This window comes from Schistocerca cancellata, chromosome 3 (genome assembly GCF_023864275.1).
Source record: "Schistocerca cancellata isolate TAMUIC-IGC-003103 chromosome 3, iqSchCanc2.1, whole genome shotgun sequence".
Classification (NCBI taxonomy): Eukaryota; Metazoa; Arthropoda; class Insecta; order Orthoptera; family Acrididae; genus Schistocerca; species Schistocerca cancellata.
In genome coordinates, this window is record NC_064628.1 from 98,302,821 (window position 1) to 98,328,290 (window position 25,470).

The following is a 25,470-nucleotide window of genomic DNA, read 5'->3' on the forward strand; positions in this document are numbered from 1 at the left end:
AAAGGGCACAGGTCATCGCCGTTTTCAAGAAGGGACGTCGAACAGATGTGCAGAACTATAGACCTTTATCTCTAACGTCGATCAGTTGTAGAATTTTGGACCACGTATTGTGTTCGAGTATAATGACTTTTCTGGAGACTAGAAATCTACTCTGTAGGGATCAGCATGGGTTTTGAAAACGACGGTCATGTGAAACCCAGCTCGCGCTTTTCTTCCTCGAGACTCAGAGGGCCATAGACACGGGTTCACAGGTAGATGCCGTGTTTCTTAACTTCCGCAAGGCGTTCGATACAGTTCCCCACAGTCGTTTAATGAACAAAGTAAGAGCATATGTACTATCAGACCAATTGTGTGATTGGATTGAGGAGTTCCTAGATAACAGGATGCAGCATGTCATTCTCAATGGAGAGAAGTCTTCCGAAGTAAGAGTAATTTCAGGTGTGCTGCAGGGGAGTGTCATAGGACCGTTGCTATTCACAATATACATAAATGACCTGGTGGATGACATCGGAAGTTCACTGAGGCTTTTTGCAGATGATGCTGTGGTGTATCGAGAGGTTGTAACAATGGAAAATTGTACTGAAATGCAGGAGGATCTGTAGCGAATTGGCGCATGGTGCAGGGAATGGCAATTGAATCTCAATGTAGAGAAGTGTAATGTGCTGCGAATACACAGAAAGATAGATCCTTTATCATTTAGCTACAAAATAGCAGGTCAGCAACTGGAAGCAGTTAATACCATAAATTATCTGGGAGTACGCATTAGGAGTGATTTAAAATGGAATGATCATATAATGATCATATAATGTTGATCGTCGGTAAAGCAGATGCCAGACTGAGATTCATTGGAAGAATCCTAAGGAAATGCAATCCAAAAACAAAGGAAGTAGGTTACAGTACGCTTGTTCGCCCACTGCTTGAATACTGCTCAGCAGTGTGGGATCCGTACCAGATAGGGTTGATAGAAAATATAGAGAAGATCCAACGGAGAGCAGCGCGCTTCGTTACAGGATCATTTAGTAATCGCGAAAGCGTTACGGAGATGATAGATAAACTCCAGTGGAAGACTCTGCAGGAGAGACGCTCAGTAGCTCGGTACGGGCTTTTGTCAAAGTTTCGAGAACATACCTTCACCGAAGAGTCAAGCAGTATATTGCTCCCTCCTACGTACATCTCACGAAGAGACCATGAGGATAAAATCAGAGAGATTAGAGCCCACACAGAGGCATACCGACAATCCTTCTTTCCAGGAACAATACAAGACTGGAATAGAAGGGAGAACCGATAGAGGTACTCAAGGTACCCTCCGCCACACACCGTCAGGTGGCTTGCGGAGTATGGATGTAGATGTAGATGTAGATCTTAGAACTCCTAATTACAAACAAGACTTTTTTTAAAAGTTGTGTTAATGTAGAGGGAGAGTTGGTAATCATGAGGCTGTTGCTGCTACATATGTTAAAATGAATTTTTTGGAGAAGTAGAAAAAAATATTTCTGCTTAGCAAGTTCAACAAGAAACAAGTTGAAGATTATATGAATAATCAACATTAAACATTAATCTCTGGTGCTGAAAAAGTGGATTATCAATGGATAAAATTCAAAGGCATTGTCCAGTGCATTTGTGACATACAAAGCTGTGACGGATGAGAAAATTTTGGTGTGATGCAGTAGCCATGTTGGGATGTTGCTAAAAAAGAAAAATGTGTTTCATCATGGATTTACATGAAGTCAAACCTTCTTGACAATCTTCTGAAGTTATTTCAGTGAGAATGATAGGGCTGAGGTAATACTTTTCAATCATCCCAGGAATACTAAATGATAGGTATTGATGCAAGGGATCACAGAACTGAAAAAATAATTAAAATCACTCATCAGAGGAAACATGACTGGCCCTAATGATATACTTACTTGATACTGTATGGGTTATGTGACAGAACTTGCCCCCCCTCCCCATTTTTTCTGTTAATCTCTCAGGTCCTTTTTGACTCCTGGTGACATGACTGACATGATTAATTATGTCCGTCAGTATATTCCTGGATTTTCATTTGTTCTAATTTCTTCCAGTGATATTCTGGTGCTGTCTCTTGATGCCATCTATCCACATCTTTGCTTTTGATTTCCTATTCTACGGAACATTATAGCTTTCTCTAATGAATCTTCTGTGCTCATGACATATCAAAGGGTCTTAGCTACATCTTCAGTATTTTGGAATCTAAAGATAATTGTGGTTTTATTCTCTCCAAAACAGTTTGTTTTTTTTTTTTTTTTTTTTTTTTTTTTTTTTAATTCTGCCCATAGAACCCATAGGATCCTTCTCCAGATGCAAGTTTCTTATGATCCATTTTCTTTGTGGTCCACAACTCATATTCATACAGAACTATTGAAAAGACCAAAATTTCTAAAATATTTCTTATTCTTCAATAGTGAAATTTCCTTTAATTTGTTTCATCTAGTTGCAGCATTTTTCCCATGCTGTATCATTCTTTTTATTTTTGGAATATTTGAGCTGCTTTCTGCTATAATAGATTTTAAAAATGTGTATTAATCATTGTCCCATTGATTTTCCCTTGCATCACGACATTAGTCTTCAGTCCTATATTAGGATTTTCCCCCCAAATTTAGTCTTAGATATATTTTTGTCACTTTAGTTTAACAGTTTTTCTGTCTTATTTTTAAAATCTTTTTCACTGCCCACTATAATTATTCTCTCATCAGTATCTCTTAAGTTGTTAGTTAAATGCCCCCACTTCCATTCTAATTCCAGTTTCCATATCTGTCAGGCTTGTAATTTTTGTTGTGTTGCATATTATCCTTACAAACTGAAATAACTGGTATCAGTGATCATGATGCAGTTGTGGTAGCAGTGATTACCAAAGCACAAAAGACAACTAACACAAGCAGAAAGATATATATATGTTCAGTAAACTAGTTGAAAAGTCACTTGTGTCATATCTCAATGAGGAACTTGAAACTTTCAGCACAGGGTAAGCATGTAGAGGAACTCTGGCTCAAGTTTAAAAGAATAGTTGACCATGCATGGGGTAAATATGTATGTAGCGTAACACTTCATAATGGGAAGAACCTCCAAGTATACAGTCACTGTGAAGAAACATCTAAAGAAACAGAGATTACTGCATAATAGGTGTAAAACAAAGCATAGGGCTTTATGTAGAGAGATGCTGAATGAAACACATTTGGTTGTCAAGAGAGCAATGCACGATGCCCTCAATGGCTACCGTAGCAGAATATTGTCAAGTGATCTTCCACAGGACCAAAAGAAATTCTGGTCGTATGTAAAGGCTGTTAGTGGCACCAAAGTTAGTGTCCAGTTCCTAGGTAATGAGACAGGAACAGAAAAAGCAAAAGCTGAAATGCTTAATTCCATTTTCAAATTTGCCTTTACAAAGGAAAGCCCAGGGGAATTGCCTCAATTTTATCCTTGTGCCACTGAAAAGATGAATGAATTAAGTATTCGTGTCGGTGTTGAGAAACAGCTGAAACTGTTAAAATTGAACAAATCCCTGCCATATTCTATACTGAATTTGCAGCTGAGTTAGCCCCTCTTCTAACTATAATCTATCATAGATCCCTCAAACAAAAAGCTGTGCCCCAGTTCTTGGACAAAGGCACAGGTCACACCCACCTACAATAAGGGTAGTCAAAATGATTCACAAAACTATGGTGCAATATTCTTGATTTGCTGTAGAATCTTAGAACATATTCTGAGCTCAAAATATAACAAGATACCTCAAACAGATTGACCACATCAATGCCGACCAGCACATATTAATAAAACATAAATCATGCAAAACACAACTCTCACTTTTCTCATGACGTACTGAAAGCTTTGAATCAAGGCAACCAGATAGAAGCAGTATTTCTTGATTTCCAAAAAGCATTTGACTCGACACCACACCTATGCTTATTGTAACAAATATGGTCATATGGGGCATCAAGTGAAATTTGTAACTGGACTAAGGATTTTTTGGTAGGGAGAACACAGCGTGTTTTCGTGGATTGAAAGTCATTGTCTGATGTAAAAGTAAGTTCGGGTGTGCCCCAGGGAAATGTGTTGGGACACTTGCTGTTCATGTTGTATATTAATGACCTTGCAGACAATATCAATAGTAAAATCAGGCTTTTTGCAGATGCTGCAGTTATCTATAATGAAGTTGTATCTGAAAGAAGCTGCATAAATATTCAGTCAGATCTTGGTAAGATTTCAAAGTGATGCAACAACTGGCAACTTTTTTTGAAATGTTCAGAAATGTAAAATTGTGCACTTCACAAAACAAAAAAATGTAGTATCCTATGACTATAATATCAGTGAGTCACTGTTTGAATCAGCCAATTCATACAAATACCAGGGAATAATACTTTGTTGTAGAAATGTGAAATGGAATTATCACATAGGTTCAGTTTGTGGATAAAGCAGATGGTAGTCTTCAGTTTATTGGTAGAATACTGCGAAAGTGCAATCATCTACAAAGGAGATTGCTTACAAATCACTCATGCAACCAGTTGTAGAATTTGCTCAGGTGTGTGGGACCCTTACCAAATGGGGCTAACAGGTGGTATTGAACGTACACAGAGCAGGGTGGCACAAATGGTCACAGGTTTTTTTAATCCACGGGAGAGCATCACAGAGATACTGAAGGAACTGACCTGAAAGCCTCTTGAAGATAGACTTAAAGTATCCCGAGAAAGTCCATTAACAAAGTTTCAAGAATTGGCTTTAAATGATTCCTCTAGGAATATACTATAACCACTTATATAGAGATTGTAAGGCTAAGATTAGAGAAATTACTGCACTCACAGAGGCATTCAATCAATCATTCTTCCCAAATAACTGGTACAATGGAACGTACCCTTTGCCATGCTCCTCATGGTGGTTTTTGGAGTGCAGATGCGGATGAAAAGAAATGTGAATACATTTGTATAAGCCCTTTCCCAGTATCAAAAAATTCTTCCAATTCTTGTTGTTTTTTCACCATTTTTGCCTTTCAACAATACTTCTTGCTGCTTGAGAAACAGTGTTTCACACAATTGGAGAAAAAATGTGGGTCATTTGTGTTTTGAAGAACCAGTAACAGACAGATATGCATAACTGTAGGCCTATATTGCTGATGTTAGTCTGTTCTAGAATCATAGTGCACATTATGTTTGCACATTGTAACCCATTTAGAGAAAAAAATCTGCAAATAGTGATCCTGCATTACTCGGCAAACTCTGTTCCCAATATCCTGAAGGCTACATGTAGCAATGAGCAGTTCTTGCTGCTTCCTGTGACTTCTGAGAGGCATTCAATAAGTTTCACACTGTCAGTTTTATATGAGTTCGTGGAATATGAGACCATATTCATAACTGGAAGCAAAACTTCCTGTCTCGGGAACCCATCGTGTTATTCTTAAAAGGAATAAATCATCAGATGTGAAAGTAGCTGTTACTTATTGAACAGAATACAAGCTTATGGAATATCAATTATGTTGCTGCAAAAAACTACATTGACCTAGTGTGGAATATATAAGCAGCTTTGTGATTGGATTGAAAGTTTCTTAGCTCGTAAAACTCAGTATGTCATTCGAAATGGGTTGAAATTGTTATATGTGAAAGTAGCAGCAGGAAATTCTGTACAGTTATTCAAGAGTTAAGCTGTTGTATATAAGAAAGTATTAATACTAGAAATTTGTAGTGAATTCCAGGTAGACCTATAGACATTCAGTTGTTGGTGTATGTCCTGAAGTTTACTGTTTACAAAAACAAATACAAAGTATTGTGATAAATAGCAGGGGAACCTGTTATTCTAGGATAACCCAGTTTATCATCTGTCAGTGGAAACACCCACACTCTAATATCTGAAAGTATATATCTAGAGCAGTTTTAAATGTGAGTGAAATAAAAGTGGTTGAAGGAAAGGCGGATGTGTGATAGATCCATTGGAAGAATCTTAGGGCAGTGTAACTCACTTCAAAGGAGGTAGCTGACAAATGACGACATGATAGATAATCAGCCACAGCCTCTGTCAGGGCTTTGATTATCTACAATCATACGCTGAAACGAGGGGAATTCTTCCCAAGATCCTTCCCACCACCAGATCTGCTGACATGCCAGAACAAATATTTATTTGCAATGTAAATGTTGTCAGACATACATGATATAAAAACAAACAAGCTTTATTTAGTTTATTCCATAATGTCAAGAGGGATCATTCTTTTGGGGTAACTCATAAAGCCAAGCTAAAGTTCCCTGGTCCAAAAGCATAAAATATTAATTATTTGTGGTATGAACTCAAGAAAACCTTGTGGAGGCCTATTTATGGAAATGGAGACACTAGCTAGTGCTTCCCTATATTGTCATTTCTTAATGACACTAGTCATAAATAACATATTTCTTTTTCAAACAAACAGACCAATTCATAAAGTCAGTACTAGAAATAGGAATAATCTTCAGAAGATTAAAAGTTACTTATTTTGACTCAGAACTGTGTCTGTTATTCAGGATCATATATATTCAGGAGCTCGCCAGCAGCCATAAAAAGTTTAGCTATTAATAAAGTTCAGTTTAAGAGGAGGCTGGAGGATTTACGGGTAGATAACTTCTTCTACTCCACTGATGAAATTCTTAGTAGTACTGATGTATATATTACATGAGTAGAGTCAAAAATTTGTAGTCTTGTGGACCTACTGTGTTGTATATGTCTTTTAGGAACATTATATAATCCAAAATGATGTGACAGAATTTTTGGATTTGTAATTACATGGTGCATGAGTGTTATATAAAATCTGACTTCTGCACACCTTCAGTGCAATAATGTGATCAGTGTAAACAAACATATTTAACTGAATTTTTGTTTGATGATGTGTGGCTACAATAGTCTAAGATTATTGTAGGTACCTCAGTGCATATTACATATACATGTTTTGTGTCAAATTTGTTATTACGTCTTAAAATAGTTTTCAGATTTTGTTGATGTGTTCCACATTTACGAGGATCATTTCACTTAGGATCCATGTAAGGGACATTATAATTTTTTAAACCATTTATTGTGTATTCTTGTTGTGCAACATGTTCCACATCCATGGAGATCACCTAACTGTGGATCTATGGAATAAAAATTGTAACTAATGAAGATTTTTCTTAATTTTTTTTATTTACCCGAATATCATTTCATACTTCAATGTTTATTTCGTGCAACGAATCCATTTGGAATTAACTATGCGTTGGATCTACTGACTTTAGCCTTGAAAAGTCATTTTCACTGACATAGATAATTACTTTAGGACTATTTTGCAGTCATTGTTGTAGCATTAGCTAAAGCTGCCGTTAACACACAACTTGATCGCCACAAAGATTTCCTACATATAATCCTGTCAGAGATAGTGTGAGTAATCAGAAGCAAGAACCATCTCTTCCAACAAGTTGAAGGGATGCTAACATTTTGATGTGTAATCTGATAAATGTTAGAATTTTGCAGTTTTCAGATACACAAAGCTTTGCCGGAGATGAAAGTTGTGTTGGGTACCAGAAAAAATTCTTATAACCACATCGGGTAATGAACATTCTTTGAATTTGTGGCCTGACACTTAATCCCCACAGACACACAATGCCAGATAATGTAGCTAGTTGGGGCACATGTAATTTTACGTCACGGGAAATGGACCTGCTGTGACCTCGCTTTCTTTTGATTTTCTGTTCTTGTCATATTCGGTAAGGAGCTCTTTCTATACTTATTGTAGTGTTTACAGGAATTTGGAAACGTCAAGTGATGTTGTTGGTGATTATTAATGACAGGATGACCTTGATAAAATTATTGTTTGTAGTTATAGTAGATATGTATGTAACATCATAGTCTCTTACCTACAGGTAGAGAAGAAACGTAAACGGAAGCGTGAGGAAAGTCCGGGTATGGGACCACCTGATAAACTGCCTCTGAAGCAAACAGGTTCAGAAGGGACGTTGAAACACGGCTTGCCAGCTGCCGCTTCAAGCCCCAAAGGCGAAGTACGGGCTTCTTCACCTCAACACAAGTCGTCTGTATCACCTACGAGGGTCTCCAAATCGGGTAGTGGAACTACAAATGTCTCAGGGAGTGGACCTGTTGGGGGAGCCCCTATAGGAGCAGTGACAGTATCACCGTCAGGAGCACGACATAGCCCAAAACGTTCACCTAGTCATTACGGTACAGGTAGTCCCAAACATCATGGCTCACCAAAAAGTGGAACAGCAGGAAGTGGTTCAGGAAAACCAAGCATGTCTGCACTGAAGTCTGCAGCAGCCTCACCGGGGAAATCTCCTGTGCACCATAGTGTTACATCTGTTGTCAGTATTAGTGGCAGCTCAGAGCGACCACTCAAGTCCTCTAGCAAAGACAAGGATCGTGAGCGTGATCGCCAAGCCAAGGCGACATTCTCTGTATCATCTGGATCAGGTCAGTTACGTTAAGAATATTTTCAGCCTGAAATGTTGTAGGAAATATACCATAATACAGTTACTTGTTCCTAATTGTGGCTTTAAACTTATTTTTTTAATAATGAAAATAATAGTAGTTTTGGTATTTAATAAGGATAATGACTGCAGTAATGGCAACCTAACAAAGAGGCTGCCAAAAATGTATACACATTCCTCTTATTATGATGAAGTGTATCTCGAGTGACATTTTTCAAAGGATCCACTGCGATTGCTGTACATGCCATTTCAGTTTTATCTTGATTATCTTCCAGTATACCTTTTTCTATTGTATATACATTCATTCTGGTTCCCCTTAGAAGTCCAGTAATCTTATTACTGGAGAATATATTGATATCAGTCACAGCCCTTCACCTTTTCTAGTATCCTGTAAGCTTGTTCTCAAGATAAGTTTGTGCATCTGTGCAGTAATGTGGTGGCACCATCATGTTGGAAGTAAAATTCTTCACTTTGACTGTGCATACCAATGACAGGTAAGGTGGACTTGTGTAGTGTGTTGATATACTCTTGACCACTTAATGGACCATCAAAAATGAATAGTCCAGATTTGCATTCGTGGTAAATTGGCTTTTTCCGCGAAGGTATGTGGATTGTCTGCACGTGCCATTAGATATGAGTGTGCCAGTTTCCTGTTCCAGTCTGTTTAAATTGTGCTTCATCGGGTAGACCATTTCCCAACAAGGCCATCATTCTCATGCAACATATTCTGAAATCTTTCACTGTGCCATCCTCTGGTCATCAGTGTTCATATTTCACATTTGTGTATCTCTATGGATGTACACTTTTACATTGTAGTTGCAAAATTTTTCAATACGGTGACCAAACAAGCAGAGCTTGTTGCTGGACAAGATTTCCCGCATCCTCATTTGTGCACATCACACACAGTGCCAAACTTACTATAAATGTCAAAATTGTGACTCACTTTGGTGACAGCCACATTTTTTTAAAATGAGCTGCATCTCCATTTTGCTCGTAAATGTACTATTCACATGCAGTACTCTCTTGTTGTATTTAAGTGTCCAATTTTGAAAGAAATTACGCTGTTTTCACATATTAAAGTGTGTATACATTTTTTGGCAACCTTGGTTGTACCCCCTTTTATTGTAAAACTTAGTAAAATGGCAAATTATAATTGATGAGGAAAAGGTATCTCATAGCACATTTTAAGAGTGCCAGCAATAGAGCATTGAAGTACCAATCACCAATCATCATTTACACATTTTATATTCCATGACCGAGAGTTCTCAAACTATAACCCCCTCCCTCTTTGCATTTCTTAAATTGGCATTTCCAAAGACTTAGCATTTGACATCTTTTTATTTATTTCGGTGGGCATTTCTTCTGTTCTTCCTTTTTGGAAGTATGACTAGTAAGTGCCGTTTTATTTCTACACTGCATTTATTTTCAGATCTTTACTTCTGTATTCTGAGTGTGTGGTATTGTACATGGCAACAAGGATATATAACATTACTGTCAGTGGAATACATGAGGTGTCTGTGTGAAATTAAAGCTTTGTATAAATAACGTGGACATTCATATTCAGTTTCCAACAGCGAACAGTTGGAAGATTGTTGCAAAGTAAATTGTTTTATTCTCTTTCCGCACTCCTAGGTAGAAAATATATAAATGGTATTCTGTTTCCTAATAATTTTGCAAAGAGGGAAAAGAACAGATCGAGGATGTAAAGTGTGCAGTGAGAAAGAAAAAGGGAAACAGAGGTGGCGTTGCAAATTTAAAGTGTTTGTGAAGCCTTGTACACTTCCGCAAGGGAAGTACTACATCCTGAAGAAATCATAAGCGAAGTATGCACTATCGTATCAAAAGTATCTGGTCACCTATTTTGACATTAATATGGGGTGTGTCCACATTTCGTCTTCATGACTGCTTGAAATCTGCTGAGGGCACTTCCAGTGAGGTCCTGAATGTCTGTGAAGGAATGACACACCATTCCTCCCCAAGAGCTCAGCCATAGCAGGTAATGACGTTGGGACACTGGGTCATGGAGTGAAGTCAACATTCTAACATATCCCAAAGGTGCCCCATTGGATTTAGGTCAGGACTCTGGGCAGGCCAGTCCTTTTCAGGAATGTTGTTATTCACAGACGATTGCCAGAAAGATGCTACTTTATGCCAGGGTGCTGTGTCACACTGTGTCATCATCTCCAAACTTTCTTTTGCTGTACACAATACACAATCATGCAAAATGTGCTCGTATTCCTCTGCATTTAGAGTTTTCTTAAGTGTACTAAGGGGATTGCACCTCGATCATGAAAAACATCCCCGTACCATAACACCATCTCCTCTGTAATTCACTGTTGGCTCTGCACAGGATGACGGGTAACAGTCTCCAGGCACTCATCAAATTAAACCCTTCCATCGGATAGTCACACGGTTATAGCATGATTCATCACTCTAAACCACTCAATTCCAGTCATCCACTGTCAGGTGACATCGCCCTTTACACCACCTCAAGCATCACTTGTCTCACTTACAACGAACTGCTCAACCATTATACACCATTTTTTGAAGTCCCTGTGCATATTCATTGTGTAGATGGACTGCTGGTTACACTTTGGAACTCGCAATTGATTCCTTCCACTGATTTCGTGTGATTCTGTATAACTGCGCTCTCTGACGCTCAATGGTCCGTGTCCATCAGTACGTGAGGTCTGTTTTGTTTCAGTTTAGCAGTGGTTGTTCCTTTGCATTTACATTTCAAAGTCACATCACCAACAATGGACCTGGGCAGCTTTAGATGGGTTGAAATGAATTCGATTAGTTTGTTACTCAGGTGATGTCCAGTGACAAGTCCATGTTCAAAGTCACTGAATTTTCCGGTCCAACCCATTCTTCTTCTTTCCCTACTGACAAAACATTACTACCTGCCTTCTTTCATATGGGTGGACCCACATTCAGGACACTTAGTGGTAAATTCCACATTACGTAGGTGTACCCAGATAGGCCTACTTTTAATCAGGTAATGTAGGTTGTATGGCATATTTGACTAATTGTGATAGAAATGGTTAAAGTTTCAGACTATTACAGTGTCATTATTAGCAACATTTTAATATGAAGCCAATGCAAACTTCAAGAAAAGCATTTATACAACTTGGAACAAAATGAGAGAGACGCAGGATGTATTCCTGTGGCATTACCTGCTGGATTGACTTTGAGCCTGGAGTTACTTCAAAGAGACAGTTATAAGTCATTGAGGTTGACATTTTCAAGCAGTAGTGCCCTTTTATGTGCTTTTTCCCATACCTAGATGGAGAGAGATCTAGCCAGGAAAGAAGCAATTTTGTTTAAGTAGGCCATTGTTCAGGTCTCTTGGAGCTCTAGTTCTGTTGACCATATCGACTCATTCAGCAGAAACAACATTTGTTCAGTGAAGACTATACAGAAAAACCATACACACTTTAATAACACTTTCTAAGCAATGTACAGAAAGAGCTGCACCATTTAGCAGGTTTCATTTTTACTAGGCTTCCAACAGAACTGAAAAAAATTGAGTGATAAATCCCAAGCATTCAAATCCAAGTTGAAAGCTTTCCATGTCAAACATTCCTTGTATTCTTTACAGGTCTCCCTCATAATAGTTGAGATATTTTCTCGGAAACATGTTTTTTATTCATATACACCCTGCTTCTTCATGTTTTATCTGTTCTTTAATTCTTTGTTTATAAATTGACAGTAAACTAAATACTAATTCATTCTGTGATCGAGTAGCTTTGGAACTTTATAACTAAATTAATAAAATAAATGAAGGCTGGGTCATTAGATTAAGTGTGTTATTTTAATATGTAGTTTGAATAAAATAACTTTATGGCTGTCAGTTGTAATATTTTTTTCTCTTTCCACTTATCATTGTTGTACGACTGAATTTTTTCTTTTTTCTCTTTTCTTCCCCCCCCCCCCCCCCCCCCACCCCCCTCCCCCCCACCCTCTGGTGTACTATGTATATCACTTTTCACTGTAAAGTGTGTCCTTATTATTCAGTTCTTGTAGTACCACATCATCATTAACTTCATAAGAGGCTCCCCCTCCCTCCCTCTCATGCCTACTTCTATAATTTTTCCATAGTTGTATATTTAAACTGAATGTGGCCAGTTCTTTAATTCTTCTTTTATGTGAAGACTGTCTTGTGTGTGTTGCGTTGATTACCCAGGATTCTATTTGCTCTTCTGTAACATCACATTTTTTATGGTTTGAAGTAGTTCCTAACACAATTCTAAATAACCTAATGCCACCACTGATCTCCCACAAAAAAAAAAAAAAAAAAAAAAAAAAAAAAAAAAAAAAAAATGTGGCTTCATTTTTATATATGCTGTGAACACACTTCATCAGGCTCTTTTGCCAAACACTGTCGAGTTTCATTAACCCTTTGGGTTGTTACTGTACCAGCCCCCAGGGAGTGTCCACAAGCCCTCATTTATTGTACCTCCTTTTTTTTTTTTTTTTTTTTTTCCCCCTCAGAAATCTAAAAATGAATCACATTAGCGTATTATAAGTGTAGCTTTCGGGAAGAAATCTTATTTTTTAGGACCTAATGAATAAAAATAAACACGGTCATGGAGTTCTCAGATAAACAGGAAGTATTATTGAGAACTGAACTTCTTTATATGTTTCTTTTTTTTATGTAATAAGCTGACAGTCTTTTAATTGAAAGGATAATGGACAGTTACAAGAAAATTTGAGATAATAAAACACACACACACACACACACACACACACACACACACACAGAGAGAGAGAGAGAGAGAGAGAGAGAGAGAGAGAGAGAGAGAGAGAGAGAGTCTCTTGTAAGTGCAATTAGGCTCTCACATCTGTAACAATGTGCTATTCACAGCACCCAATTGTGTGAAATATGCTCTCCAACATGGGCAGATAGTTGGAATGCGAGTTGAAAGCTCTCTGTTGACATATGATCCTGGATGAACAAGAGTGGTATTAGTGAGATCCAGTATGTAGATGTCATTGGAGATCATGCCTGCCATAAAGTATAGTTATTTTGCTGTCAGAACTCTTGCAGATTGTAAAGCTAAATTCTCACATATCTTCTGGTAAACCTTCCTCGTGAAAGCCTTCATATTATAAATTCTTACATTTCCTCACTGTGGTCCTAGAACAGTATTTCTATATGATGCCCAACTACTTGCCATTTGGAATATGAACCCATTCTTTAGAGGTTAACAGACATCACTTCTAATCTTCCTAGGTCTGACTGTTAATCAAATATTTTGCCAGTGGAACTTGTATAAATATACTCACTTGGCTGGTGGCATAGCAGTATTGGATTCAAAACATTTTGCTGGTCAGTACATTATAGCCAAATCCAATGTCTTATTTGAGTTGATGCAGTAGCACTTGGAAGCTCCAGTTGAAGTTCATGTATCTTTCAAAAAGTATTAGTTTTTTGTAAGTAATATAGTCATATTATTCTGAAACATTACTCGTTTCTTTTTATCGCTGTTAGTTATAAATGTCAGAATTTTATTTTCTTATAATTTAAATATGAAAATGCTGAAAAATTTCTTTCTATGGGTTACATGTTGACCAGTAACCAGTATCTGCGTGTAGTACATAGGCATAACAAATCTCTGGTTGTGTAGTCCCCTAAAAGGAATGAATAGAGAAGAATATAGGTCAGTATCAGCTAATGTAAAAAATGGAAATTCTTTCAAATAAAGAGAAGTAGTGAGTGATAAACACTTGACACATTATAGAGTCAGAATAGTTAATCTATTGTATTATGTCTTTTGAGACTTTGACAGGTCAATAATGTAATCACTTTCTCAAATTTGTACTTTGTTTTATTTATTTGTACTGTTTGCCTATGGATCTTTACCTAGTTACATCATCATCATCATCATAATTCATGGATGTAGCTGTACAGAGTGTAATATTTCACCCAGTCTAGATTTGTGTAACTTTAAATCCTTCATTTGCACATGATTCTGTAAGGAGTAATAACAGGATTTCTCACTAATTCATGAGTGATTGAAACATTCTTCAGTGCATTTAATCTGGGAATGGGTTTATTTAATTGGAACTTATAAACTGTGATAATTTCTTCAACAGTTTAATTATGAAAAGGAAATTGCCACTCACCATATAGCAGAGATGGTTAGTTGCAGATAGGCACAACGAAAAGATTTTCTTAATATACGCTTTCAGTCAACAAGACCTTTGTCAAAAATAGACAAAACACACACAGACACACACACACACACACACACACACACACACACACACACACACACACACAGTCATGTGTGTGAATTTTTTTTGACAAAGGCCTTGTTAGCTGAAAGATTATATTCTGACAATCTTTTTGTTGTGCCTATCTGCAACTTAGCGACTCCACTGTATGGTAAATATCAGATTTCTTTTTCATAATATTGTTACATTCCATCCTGGATTTTCCATTGTTTGATTTTCAATAGTATAATTATTGATTCAATCAGAGAAGTAATTTGAGAGTAGGCGTCATTCATGATAAGTTTCCTACCTGTCTGTTTGTAAAACCTATGATATGCGTTCTGTCTAGTATGCCCATCAGCTTGTATTGCAGTTTCAGCTGAGATTTCTCAGTGGTCATAAAACTAAAGGTTAGCTCATCATTTTCATCTCTGGGCACAGTGACAATGTGGTAAATATCTAAGTTGCAGTATTACATTTTTGATGCTATTTTGCCAACTACTGGTATTAATTGTGACGTAATAGAGTACTGTTGTCCAGTGTTGGAGTATTACATAGGTGTTGCTCATTCATCAGAATTAATAGTTACTGTGATCCAATGCCCATAAGTTATTTTTCAATGATTCACACTGTTTCCACATAAACAGCGTAAAATTTTAGGTACCTTTTTTATTGATTAATGTGTAGTTCATTGATTCACTGAACAGTGCATTAATGTATAAGAAACTGATTGAACCTGATATATTCTTCCTTCAATTAGATATCTTGTCCTTTGGTTCCAATGTTATTTGTTTGAACCCACAATTTGTTACCTTTCATAATGTTTTGGAGTCATTTTAAGCATTTTTAATATCTTTAATTAATGCTTAGTGGTAATACTTTTTTTGAAAATTCAACCATTTGAAGAATTTGTTATGTATCTCATATTAAAAAGTCAAGGAAAATTGCTTTTAATGAGGTTGTAGCACTCTGACTTTTAAATTATGTGAGATAAATGTACAACAATCAATGGGAAATTCATAGTGGAATGCTAACAAGAGGTGGTGTGTGTTGGAGGGAGAGAGGGTTTGTGTTGGAGGTGGGGAGGAGGCATATGCCTTTTTTTTTTTCTTTAAGTATGCCTGTGTGTCACCTATCACTCGTTTGCAGATTAGTAGTCGTCTTTTCTTTTTAAAAAAAGTAAATAAAAAGAAACAGGTTAATGAAACATAAGCAACAGAACACTTACACCTGCTGCAGATGGACACCAAAGTGCATTCCATCGATCAGTCAGAACATTGTAACAATCCACTTGATTGCTTGTGACTTTCCTGTAACAAAATGACAGCAACTCATCATAGTAAGAATTATTGTAGTCTTTGATGTGCAGCTGGAGGTAGACAACACACCTCATGTTCGTACAGAGATCACACAGCCTTGTGTTTTAAGAGATCGTAGCTTTTCAAATTGGGGAGCTATGGTATCATATGGAATTTTATCATATGCCCTCCAAACTACTGTAGTGTTATTTTGAGAGTGTGCTATGAACGGTTACTCTTGTGGAAAATGTGATGTTAAGTGGAGAAGACATCAGTTGTGAAGGAATCCATTTAGTCACTAATAATTACACTTTCATAGCTGCTTTTTTTGCAACAACCAGGGGTTGTAGGGAGGCACAAATGAATAGTTTCCCCTTGCACATTATTGTCACCACCATCATGAGTGTGTATGGGATGCATGTGTCAAGGACATGTTATCCTGATAGAAAATATATCTTGGCATGCCCTTAAATCATATGAAACAAGTAGAATGCATTCATCTGGCCCTGAAAATCATTTCCACATTTCTATAGTCTGATCATAGTATTTCCAGGGTTTATGAGTCATAGCTGATGATACTGTTGGCCTAAAAGCACAAACGTGCATGAGCTGGTAGTCCTGTTTACAAGAATGCACAGTACACAGTCTAATATGAAAGACATACACCATCCTCACCATTGCACTATGTTGTCAGTTTTACCACAAATGGACACCTGTCTCCTTTTTTTACAGAGAGGGAAAAACTCTTTTATTTTCGTATCCTGGATGAGGCATTCTTGCCCACTAATTATCTATTAGTGGTTTCATTGTTATTTTCACCTTTCATGTTTCAAAAGGCACAACATGTGAACAAATTATCAAAATTATTACTCTGTATTCCCAGCAAGTGTTATAAATATTTTGTGTCCATCAGCCAGGGATGTTAAGTCCAGCAGTCCACAGTTGTGCTATTCAAGAGTGGAGTATGTGCAGGCACCAGGATTCGCCCTCTTCCTTCTGTCAATAGCATAAAACACAAACATGACTCCACATTATACATATACTCGTTACTCTCACCTACATCCATCAGATACCTCTAAGACACAAGCCTCATAAACTGCATGGAAAGAGATCATTGTGTGCAGAAGAGGAAACCCTCTCTTACTAGGCAACTGAACAACCTCTTGAGGTCTCCCATCAAACAATGCCATACACCTATTCCTTTAAACAATTTCAAATAGAGTTCACTTGGTTGCCTATATCATGTCAGAATGTACCCTGCTCTGCTGTCCTTCTGCATGAAGTTTATACTACTGTGCATTACGAAGTACATTGCTAATATCTGTAATTTAGCACATGCTTGATATAAGAAGTGTATTCTGAAAAATAATCTTCATGAGGCTTTGTTTACACACTTTTAACTTTTCAAGATTTCTTTATTTGACTTAGTGTTGATATCAAGCACTGTTTTCTAAAACTGTACAAACAAACTTTCTTACCTTAATACTTGGGAAATATTGTAAATATCTGGTACCCTGATACCAAGACATTTTTGAACAGAGCACCTCAGCTCTATTATTTTTCTGGCTGGGTGGGAAAGATGGGTTGTAAATTCCCTACAGTCTACATGACATAATGGTGATGCAAGCTAGCCAATTGTAATTTGACAACTAACAATTAAGCATAAAAAGTAAAACATGTATGTATTTTTGATAGTTATTTGTTCTTATCAAAAGTGATGGGGACCTTTCTTGAAAGCTTCAGATTTTAGGTGTAGTTGATGTGGAAAGAGAACTGAAAACATTCTGTTTAACAATGCTGCTGTGAAAGACTTCTTAACAGTATGAGAACAACATTTCACTTATTACCTATTGCTGTATTGCTCATGGTATGTTCAGTAGGTGAACAGATATAGAACTGCAAATTACTTCTTGCTGCCAATGTGTTAGGTGGTGGACAAAAGTTTCATAGCTTAATGATGCAATGCACTCTGTTTTTCTGCTGATGGTTACCCTTCTGCCTGCTGATCTATTTAGCAGTCCACCAACCAGTGGTGATTTGATTGTGAAATAACATAAGATGTGAGAATCTCCCCAGTTAGCAATAGCTGGATTAATTAATAAAAGCATTAGTATCTGTGTTCTTACAGACCCTGATGACTTCCAGAACTGATAAATGACATGTGCAATTGAGTTTTTTTGAGCTGTAGAATTAGTGCCTTGCTAAAACAGTGATGAGTCACATTGTATGTACCCCATATATTTCTGATCCTCTTGGTCTTATTCCAGCAGTTGGTAAGTAGTCAGTCCTTTTTTTTAAATTCCAAATAGTGTTATAATTCTTGTTCCTATTATTGGTACAATATGCAAGTCATGACACCATTCTCAGACAGAAATATTACTTAGTGATTCTTTTTCCATCATCCAGAAGGATAAAATAGCCATTGCCAGAAACATAGTCTGTTGTTAAGCTCATTATATCAAAAACTTCTTGTCTCATGTATTGATAGTAGTTACGTTAAGTTCGTTTTATATCATTCTGGAGTGGTATCCAGGCACTGTGTTTTGTCCTTTCACAGGATCTGGATCAAGTCCAAAACTGAAGTCATCAAGTGTGAAATTGAAACAACTGGATTTGTCATCAAGCAATCTTACTCTCGAGAGAGTGAATACGAGTTGTGCTTCTAGTGGTGGAACAACACCTCCTAGTGGCACAAGTGGCAGTGGAAGCAGCAGTGGAGGCAAAGGAGCACCTGGCACTAATCCCACAGGCAAGCGAAAGGGCTCACTGTCAGCTGTCATTGATAAGCTAACGGCACAGCATTGTGAACAAGGTGACAGTATAGTAAAAGATGGTTCCAGGTCAGGTGGTGTTCCTGGTACAGTTGGAGCAGGAGGAAATAGTGGAAACACCACTGGACCTAAGCAGCCTGGTGAGTACATGGTAAAACCCAGTTCTGATGGTATAAAACTTACTATCAATAAAACACGAACCAAAGACTCGAAGCCAGCAAGCCGCAATCAGTCGAGTGGTTCGTCGACAGGAAGTACGGGATCCCCAAAAACACATACTGGTTTGAAGCCTGGTGTCAATAGTGGTCCTGCCTCAAAGAAACCACATTCAGGTGGCCCGCCTAGGTCACAGACATCACCATCAAATGGTACTGCATCAGGATCTGCATCTACAGCAGCAACCGGAACAGGAGTGATGACAGTTGCTGCGTCATCTGGGTCTGTGAGTGGAGCTCGTTCACCGGCAAACACGTCGAACAAGACTGGCGGCAGTGGCAAGGCTGGTAGTTCCAAAACTGGTGGATCCAAGCAACTCGGTGGTTCGCCGAAGACGGGCACACGAGATGGGAAAACGGCACGCCCTGCCAAGGGATCCAGTGACAGACTTGGATCTCCATTTGGTGCTGGTGGTAAACCAGGTGACAGTCGTAAAGGCAGTGGTGCAGCTCTCGGAACGGATACTGTAGCTGCTGATCCATTCAGAACTGGAACATCTTCCAAACTGGAGGTAGCACTGCCACCACTTAAAAGCCTTGATACCAAATTTCAGATACCCAAATTATCAGCACGCAACAGTGGGTCGAACTCAACAGCAGTGTCCCTGGGCAGCGACAGGTCAACTGTGGTGGACAGAGTGATTCAGCCAGTGCAAGATAGACCCGATTCTAAATTTGTGCCAGGAAAATCAGTAGTAGCCGAAGGTAATAAAAGTCCTGTACCTGGTACAAGACAGGTACTGTCTTTACAGCTTCAGCAAACTCCCTCACAACCTGTAGCCCCACCACGACCTCCTTCGCCTTCTGCAAGGTTTCCAGTAGCACCAACAGTAGCGGGTTCACTTTCGGTGTTGCCATCCGGTGATAATAGTTCTGAAATGTCGGACTCGGGACCTATCGCAGATACAGTCTCTTCGCACGCTCCCTCTGCACAGGAAGCAGCAGAGCTGCTGCTAGATTTTTCAGCTGCCAAACAGTCATTACAAGTGGCAGGGCCGTCTATTCCTTGCCGTAGACGGAGCCCACCTCCTCCTCTTCCCCCTCCACCACCTGCCTTTCCTGCAGGTTCACCATCTGTTTCTGTGCACATAGTCAAATCACCAGCTCCAGCTGCCTCACCCCTGGTGACCCCCTCTCCCCATTCTGTGTCACCCTGCATCACTGATGACGAATTGATGGACGAAGCATTGGTCGGAATGGGTAAATGAGGTACGGCACCTGCCCAGTCAAGCTCCTCCTCGGGTTTGTCGTGGGCATCAGCTGGTGATATGTGAACTTTCGTGTCATTGTTACTGTGCTACATACCACAAAAGCTACACTTGTCACTGAAGTTACTATGTGTGGTTGCTGTGTGTTGAAAAGTGCTTCTTATACTCAGACTTTTTTGTAAGGTTGACAGTGATTCATGTTGTCTCTGTGCTACCTGATTTTATTTTCTGAGAATAAGTGTAACTGTATTACATTTATGCCTTTACAACTGACATGAAATGTCCCATGATTGTGATGTGTGTCATTCTAAATTTTTGTTTCAATATGGTTCTTAAATTTAGACTATACCAGGAATGCAATTCATGATCAGACTTTTGCCTATTAAATTTTTCTGTATCTTCGTGTTTATTTCTTCGCACAGAGAATATTGTGAAGAACTTTGTTACTTTTTCTCTGATATGGCAGGTGAACAAAATAACCAGTTAGTGTGTAATGTGGAGATGCTATTATGTGCCTCATGTTTTGCAATTCCTTGTACTTATGCACCATTTGTGTATGCAATACTTTGGAACGGTGATAGAGATTTCCAGATGTGACCGCTCAAATGTATATAATGAAGTATTGATGTCTGTCTAGCAATACATTTACACACTCTTGTATTAATCTAGAATTCTCTTCGTATTAAGTACAATATGAAGGTAATATTGAGTGGCACAACATATGGAATTTGGGCATTTAGTTCTACATCTGTTAGGGAAAACTTCAATGTGCAATTTTAAGCAAATTTTTATTTTATTAATTATGTTGGAATGTGTGCAGAATGTGAGTTGCTAAAAGAAATTACCTGTACAGTTCTTTTATATATATATATATATATAAATATATAATTTCTTCAATGTAATGTTCTATAGATGTTGGACCAAATCATATATGTTGGAAAAGAATATGGTAAACCGGTTAAAGGCATTATAAACTACACTTACCAAGTGGGAATGGTTTTGAACATTTTGTACAAATAAGTGTTGATTTAACATTCAGCAAACAGTGATTATAAAGCTGCTTCCTTTCTTTCGTTTTACTCCCCATATTTCTCATTCTATAAGTTTTCCTGGTAATACAGGATTTCATTATGACGTATAATGTACTTAAGGCGAATTTCAGTGTGGTGTCTAAGTAATGGGATTGTAATCAGTCTTTTGGTCAGTCAAGCAGTTTTATGTGGTCTCTGTGAGGAGGACAAATGGAACTCCATTATGTGTGCAATAAAATGCATGAACATACTTACTCTTCGTAGATTAATGAGAATGTGGCATGAATATTTATTCTAATCACCCAGTATTGATTTTGCCTGAAAGCAAGCCTTTTTTAAGTAAGTTTTTTTGTAAATTCATTATTCCAGCTGGCATTTGACCATTTCAACTGATTTAGAGATAAGGTGTCTCATTACATTTGTTTTTCATAGTGTCACAAATAGCTTATATTCTTCTGTTGTAGGTGCACTTTTTCACAACTGTGATGTAAATGCTTTCTTGTTCTTTGTATGGATATCTTTTCATAAGTATTCACCTTCTGCAAATTTCAGTTACCCAATCCTTCTTCTTATCAAAATATATCCACACAAGTGAGATGAAAACAAAAATTGTTGACCTTTTGCTGAATCAAAAAGTCTAATTCAGTTAGTTTTAAAACCCACAAATACAGTGGTGAAAAATGTAACACATTCTCTGAGTTTGGGAACTTCCTTCTTTGGTGGATAGATAAAGAGAATGCTCTACAGGGCGTGATGGCGCGGTAAGAGGGGGGGGGGGTAGAGAGAGAAGTTACGTAGAAATTCCATGTTGGAAATTAATGGAACCAAATAGAGGACAATGAAAGAAATTAAAAAGAAAGAAGAATTTATGTGAAACGGATGAAAAGAAAAAACGACAATAAGTGTACAAATGATTTATATAGGGATATAAGGCAGGATTCACTCAGTTAATATCAGGAAGGTGGATTATAATGTGTAGGCACTCGTGGAAAGTAAAATAGTCATAGAAATAGTGGAGGAATTAAAGGAATTAAAAACTGGATATTGGAGGCGGTAGTGAATAAGGCGATGAATAATATTTGCTACTATCGTCCACACACTACTATCGTCCCATAGCTGGTTGTGCAGCATGTATGCTCATTACCATAAGCTCCTTTTAGTAGTAATTCACACATTATTTGTAAACATTTACAAATTATTATACTTCCATTACATAATGTATATATCATTTATAACTGATCAAACAATTGTTCAATCACAAAAAATCACTTAATAAACTTTACCCCTATGTTGATCAATATTGCAAATCAATTCATAAAACTCACTTTGTTTAGTAAAGTCAATATGTTTTAGAAGTTCTTACTTCATTCCTTATCTCAGTCCCCTTTTAGTTACAGCATGTCACTGTTGATTTTACTTCGTACAGCACTGTCCCAATCATTTCTAGTTTTGTATTGCTGAAGGCTTTCATGAATGTCTTTACTTGTATAGTATTGTCTGAGTTTAATAGCATGGTATGAAATCTTTACTTTGTTTTCAGTGAAATAAATTTGTGTGTTCATTTTCTCAGTACACCTGCTCTGTGATTGTCATGACAATGCCATAGATACAAAATGTGTTAACGGGCCCCACTTTTAGCATTTTAATAGTTGTTGAGTTTCAAACACCCCTCTCCCCTCCTCCCATAAGCCATAAAATTTCACATCAGATGTGTGTTTCACATGCCATATTTCTCATCAGGTAAATGGTTATCCTCCTTACTGCTGTTTACGTGCCACTCCTTTCATGCCATTGGTGTCTTGAGATGATTTATAATGACATTTTAGCTTCTCTTTTGTTCTTGCTTTAAAGCTGAAGGTATGTACCTTTCTCATTGAAATACTACTATGTCCTAAGATATATGAGGCAACTACGTATTACCTAATGTTTTCAAAATTCTCATCATACTGCATGGCACTACAAGACTGTCTCCTATGGTCCAGATTTGTTTTGTTATTGCAAATACATTTTCTGCTCACTGAACACTTTGATAGACCCTTGTAGAGACTGATTTTTGTAATGAACAAAGCTGCTTTCAAAGTAGTAAGTCATTTTGGAGCACTGTTTTACTTCTTAATTTGCATAATCATGGAACTTTCATATTGAAAAAGCTCAGGCAAATAGTCTGTACTCATCTCTCTCTCTCCTTTGATTTATTGCCCCCACAGCTACCAAATTTGTGTTAACCTTTTCCCTTGTGTCTGGTTTTCCTTTTTTAATTCCTGTACTCTTTTTCCCATCCTTATGCTGTCATTTTATATTCTGACACCCCCGTCCCGTACTTTTGTGATTTTTTTATTTTGTTTTTTATTACTTACATTTTTCTGCAAGCTGCTTGAATTTTATTATTATTACTCCATTATTCACATTCATGTTTTATGCCCGATGTCATGTAAGAACATTGTTAGTGTCTTTCCATTTTACTTCTTAAATTGTATTTCTGACTTACCCAGGCTTGTATTCACAATATCTGGCAACATTTTACATTACTTCTAATTGTTTTTTACCTCAATGATTCCTTCAAAACACACCAAATTTGTATTGTTTTTACTGTTGCTTTTTATCATTACCTTATCAGTGTGTGTTGAATTAACATCTTTTTAACCTATGTTTCTTATTTTGTTCCCCCCCACAGAGCCAAGACAGTTGAGGAAACGAGAAATTCCTATAAACGTGGTCAGAAATTCAGTAACCGTAAGCCATGAAATTGAACAGTTTATGAGACAATTACAATTTATCACTGTTAGTAAGAGCTCTCTGACCACATGCTAGTGGTGTTTTGAAATTGTCATACGGACAGTGGCAGTATATGTAGTAAAAGAAAAGAAAATAATGCACTTCATGAACAGAACCTTTGGTAGGATAATAATATAGGATAATAATATTAATTGAGGTAACAAAATGAAGATTTGCAATGTGATGATCCAGTACTCAATTCGCCTGACCTTTTTTTGTTTTCTTTTTCTCTCCTCCTCCTCCTCCTCCTCCTCTTCTTCTTCTTCTTCTTCTTCTTTTAAAAATAGTGTGTATTGGTAGTTATATGTGTGTCTTGCCATGTAGTGCTCTCTCTCTCTCTCTCTCTCTCTCTCTCTCTCTCTCTCTCTCTCTCTCTCTCTCTCACACACATACACACACACACACACACACACACACACATTTTTCTTTCTCCAAATAATATTAAAACACTGGGCTAGTCACTTCAAAGTGGTTTTTATAAAATTTTAACTATCACCTCAAAATTTAAAAAAAGTTACATAATTAGTTTTTTTGTTTGTTTGCATTACATGTCTGTAACCCTGGTACACATTGAAATCCCTGCACCACAATATCATTGAAAGCTACTAGAGGAGCCAAAACAAAATGGCGCAGCCTTTTGATAAAATGGAGTATTGTGCAGTACCTCATTTCTGCTGAAAATGAATTTACATGATACTCCACTTTATCAATGCACTGTGACTCCTTTCTTCCCCCTCCAGTGTCCTGCTGCAGTATTGCAATGCAGAGTACAATGTATCAAGACAGCAGACATGTACCTGCAAATTAACAAATCATTATGTAATAACTTTATTTTTTCAGAGTGACATTTAAAACTATCACTTGTGTGAGCTTATGCCAGTCTAAGAAAAGCTTTGAGTGAGTAAGGGAAGTTATTGAAACTGACAGTTTGTGAAATAGAAAACACTGTTGTGATTAGTGTCATCAATAATATGACTGAAATGAGTGAATGGCACCTTTTCGATTAGGAGTCCAGATACGTTATTCGGACAATATGAAAAACAAATACAAATTATAATAAAACTCCCAATTTTGGAACATTTCTTCTTACTGTATTTCAAAGTTATTTATTTATTTTTATAAGAAAGTTCATAAAAAAGTTCTGTATAACTCTCTCTTTCTGCGTCACTCACCCTGTCATGTTAGTTTCCTGAATTGCTTAGCCTCACCTTTGCAGTAATTGACATTGTCCATGACTTCCTGTAGTATTCCTTTATCTGTCTTTCTTTCTTTCTTTCTTTCCTTTTTTTTTTTTTTTTTTTTTTTTTTTTTTTTTGAGGAACCCTCTTTCAGAGAGCCTGAGATTCTCAATATTTTCTTTTCTCCCCCTCAGTAGGTCCACAACATTCCACGTAAGTGGCATGTACAGCAATTGTATCTGTTGCCGTATGTAGTACATTGCGTGCTAAATTCTTGAGTGTCACTTGTATGCAAGCTCTTGTTAAGACTTGTAGAGTTGATCCTCTTTAT

The 25,470-nt window shown here is 37.4% G+C and overlaps 1 protein-coding gene across 1 annotated transcript in view; it reads left to right on the forward strand.

Annotated features, from left to right (window-relative positions):
* LOC126177099 (mediator of RNA polymerase II transcription subunit 1-like) overlaps positions 1-20,994 on the forward strand; it is a 208,641-nt gene extending 187,647 nt beyond the window's left edge. Inside the window, exons 12-13 of the mRNA XM_049924359.1 lie at positions 7,863-8,427; positions 18,519-20,994. Of these exons, the coding sequence (XP_049780316.1) occupies positions 7,863-8,427; positions 18,519-20,155 (2,202 nt within the window). The 3' untranslated portion in view covers positions 20,156-20,994. The remainder of the gene's footprint in view (positions 1-7,862; positions 8,428-18,518) is intronic.
* The last annotated feature ends 4,476 nt before the right edge of the window (positions 20,995-25,470 follow it).